The 3,776-nt window shown below is 36.1% G+C and overlaps 1 protein-coding gene across 2 annotated transcripts; it reads left to right on the top strand.

The window, feature by feature from the left end:
• Positions 1–351: 351 nt before the first annotated feature.
• On the top strand, positions 352–2,688 carry LOC111920783 (uncharacterized). Of its 2 annotated transcripts, XM_042899943.2 has the most exons (2): positions 352–948; positions 1,057–2,688. In XM_042899943.2, exons 1-2 carry the CDS (start codon positions 646–648, stop codon positions 2,500–2,502), a joined length of 1,749 nt encoding a protein of 582 aa, XP_042755877.1. In that variant the 5' UTR covers positions 352–645; the 3' UTR covers positions 2,503–2,688. The 2 variants fall into 2 exon arrangements, with proteins under 2 accessions (XP_042755877.1, XP_023772109.1); XM_023916341.3 differs by having other exon boundaries at positions 352–2,688.
• The last annotated feature ends 1,088 nt before the right edge of the window (positions 2,689–3,776 follow it).

Genomic DNA, 3,776 nt, shown 5'->3' with positions numbered 1-3,776 from the left:
ATAGACCAATGATATCATGCTGACCCTTCCTGGCTTCCTCTACTCAATTTACTACGTCTCTTTTCTTTTTAAACCCAAGTATTTAATAACAGTTTATAATAAAATTGACAATACACAACTAATTACACGTCAATTAACGAGGTAACGTTTTGCCCTGAAGACAAACTACTTTTTGCTATCGAATATGAGCCACTTCATGGAATAGTGGAGTGCAAGAATTTCCTTTAAGGACCACTAAAATCATCATCCACGTAAAATACAACTTGACCATAAAGTTGTTGTTCTCATGACACAATTATTGCTTATTTAAAATTATCAATCTTCAAATTCAATTCCCACATCTCAATTAACAAATAATTACTAAAAAGTACACGGATTTTGCTTTAAAAACAATATGAAATTTCGAGTTTCCTGGAATCCGCTATTTGATAATACAAGTCAAACAGAGCTTTATTTATCTTATTATTAACAACTAAAATGATATAAACAATGTAACATTGTGAAGAAAAGTAAGACAATGTTAATTGTTAAGTGCCCCGTGCCCCTCATCATTTATAACCCAAACACCCTCTTCATCAGGCAACTTCTCAAAAACAAGAAATTTATGAATCAAAACACCAAATTTGAAACTTGAGAGCGAAAAAAATGACTTCACCTTGCATCAAGGAAGTCTCTAGAGCCTGTTTCAGACGTTGCTGCCCCACTCAACTACTCGGGCTGCCCGAGGAACAGAGTCCCAAACAAGCGATTTCACCTTCCAGGTATGATTTCATTGCTGCAACAGCCTTTTCGCTTCCTCCAAATGCTCAATTCACTAACCATGAATCATTACCCGACCTCGAACGATCGTTTTCCACCATGAAAAAAGCTTACCCTCACTACCCAGAGACTGACCGAGCTGACCGAATCCGGAGTGACGAATTCTATCACCTCTCCAACAATAACCATGTATGTCTTGATTACATTGGTCATGGGTTGTTTTCGTATTCGCAACAGTTACATTCCAATGCGCCTTTTTTTAATATTATATACAAATCAGTGAATTTGTATGCACAGATTACGCATGGTGGTCAAGAACAGGAATTTGAATCGGTTATTAAAGAGAGGATTTTTAGGTTTATGAATATTTCATCGGATGATTACTCTTTGGTTTTTACAGCTAACCAGTCATCGGCATTCAAAGTGTTGGCAGATAATTACCCTTTTCATACAAATCGTAATCTTTTGACTGTATATGACCATGAAAATGAAGCTGTGGAAACCATGATTGAGAGTTGTAAGAAAAGGTCAGGGCGAGTTGACTCGGCCCTGTTCTCGTGGCCTAACATGAGAATCCAATCGAAAAGACTCAGGAAATCGGTTTCGGTTGTGGATAAAAACAAAAAGAAAAAGAAAAAAAAGGGACTTTTCGTTTTCCCGCTTCAATCTAAAGTTACGGGAACACGATACTCGTATCTTTGGATGAGTTTAGCTCAAGAAAACGGGTGGCATGTTTGTCTTGATGCCAATGCATTTGGAGCAAAAGACATGGAGACATTAGGACTCTCCCTTTTCCACCCAGATTTCTTAATCTGTTCATTTTACAAGATTTTTGGAGAAAACCCATCTGGATTCGGGTGTCTTTTTGTTAAAAAAACAAGATCAACGATTCTCAATAACTCATCTACAACCACAGGATTGGTTAACATTGTTCAAGCTTCTAACCGCCCTCTGTTTCTCCAACAATCCGGGAGTCTCAACAATCCGGGAAAACGAGAAGACATAGCCATGGCAAGCTCAAGCTCCACCTCCAGCTCATCAATCTCCAATCAAGAAACCTTCGAAATCCAAGAAATCAAAGGAATTAATAAAGAAAAGACGGAATTGTCCTTTTCTGATCTCTGGAAACTGGATAAGTCCGTTGACAAAAACGAAGCAAGCACCAGTGGGGTTACCTCAGATATCGAGTTTCGTGGGTTAGATCATGCAGACTCGTTAGGTTTGATATTGATAAGTACGAGGGTAAGGTACCTGGTCAACTGGCTGGTCAATGCATTCGGTAGTCTTCAACATCCACATTCGGAAGATGGGGTGCCTTTGGTTAGGGTTTATGGGCCAAAAGTGAGGGTGGATCGAGGTCCTGTGGTGGCTTTTAATGTGTTTGATTGGAAAGGTGAAAAGGTTGAACCTACACTTGTGCAGAAGTTAGCAGATAGACATAACATTTCTCTTAGTTATGCGACTTTAAAACATGTTAGTTTTGTGGACAAGAGTTGTGAAGAGAAGGAAAGATTAGTAGAGGTAAAAGGCATTGAGAATGATGGGCGTAATAGTCCGATGAACAAAAGGAAAGAGAAGATAGAGGTAGGGATACCTGTGATCATGGCTACAGTTGGGTTTTTGACAAATTTTGAAGATGTTTATAGAGTGTGGGTGTTCGTTTCAAGGTTCTTGGATGCAGATTTTGTGGAGAAAGAAAGGTGGAGATATATGGCGCTTAATCGGACAACTGTTGAGGTTTAGATTTGAAGGTCAAAGATTTCATTTCAAGAATTTTAATTCATCATTCAATTATTCATCTGTTCATAGAATTTCCGATACATAAATAGTTGTCAAATCACAAATGGGATCTCTCATTTGTAGCATCCGTGATGCAAGTAGGAATTCAAGAATCAATAAGCTAATAAACTGCAAAGCATTTTATAATTCTCCTGCTGTGTTGTTCAGAGTTTACCTTTTCTACATGTCCATTCACGAAGTCGTTCATACATACGACCTACATAGTGTTCTATCAGTGATGCTAAGCCCTAAAAACGTTTGAGGATCACAAATTGATCAAGAACTAAACCTATAAAAGCGAGTACCAAAGGTAAATATATGAAGTTAGTGAATCAAGGTTCGGTCTCAATATTTTACCCTAATTTATGAAAAAGTTTCAAACTAAAATTGGTTTATGAAAAAGTCCAAAAAACCGGTAAAAATGACGATTTGGTCCTATTTTCTCGGTTTACCGGTTTCATTACTTACCCGGAAACATTAAAGTCTCATTATTTTATCATAATTTTCATTAAAGTCCTATTATTTAACCATAATTTTGGACTTATTCGTAAATTAAGGTAAAATAGTGAGACTTTATTAAAAACTGGTTAAATAATGAAACCAGTAAATCGGGAAATTAGGGCCAAATCGTGATTTTTACCGGTAATTATGACTTTTTCATAAACAAATTTTAGTTTTGGACTTTTTCGTAAACTAGGGTAAAATATTGGGACTTTTCCGGTGATTTCCCATCAAGGGTCAAACCCCTTTTGTATTAGTTAAATGCATAATCTACCTAGTGCAATTTAAGGATTTTAAATAGATATGAAATGAAATTATCTTTTATTTAGAACTTTAAGTAGATAAATCTCCAATAAAGTTTTAATTTTTCGGGTCAGTTTACGGTTTAATCAAAACTTTTATTTTTTAAACAGAAAAATTTCGATTATTTTGTAACAGTCCAAATTTTTCAGAAAATTTTTAACTTTTAATTTCATAAATATCAACCACAATGTGTCCAAAAATCTCATTACATAGCCATAGTGTTTTAAATTCAGAGTTGAAAACTAAATGTCAAACACTGAAGAATGCACGTTGCGCATCAAGCCAGACCCTTGCCTTTATCCCCAGAAGTACCTGAAACATTCAATAAAACTATAAGCACAAGCTTAGTGAGTTTCCTAAGACACATCAATCATATAATCACATAATACCATGCACACATATATACATATAAGTTTGCCACAGACTCCCTCCAT

This window comes from Lactuca sativa, chromosome 3, assembly GCF_002870075.4.
Source record: "Lactuca sativa cultivar Salinas chromosome 3, Lsat_Salinas_v11, whole genome shotgun sequence".
NCBI classification, from domain to species: domain Eukaryota; kingdom Viridiplantae; phylum Streptophyta; class Magnoliopsida; order Asterales; family Asteraceae; genus Lactuca; species Lactuca sativa.
Note: the sequence above shows the minus strand (reverse complement) of the source record. Positions and strands in the feature narration are given on the sequence as shown.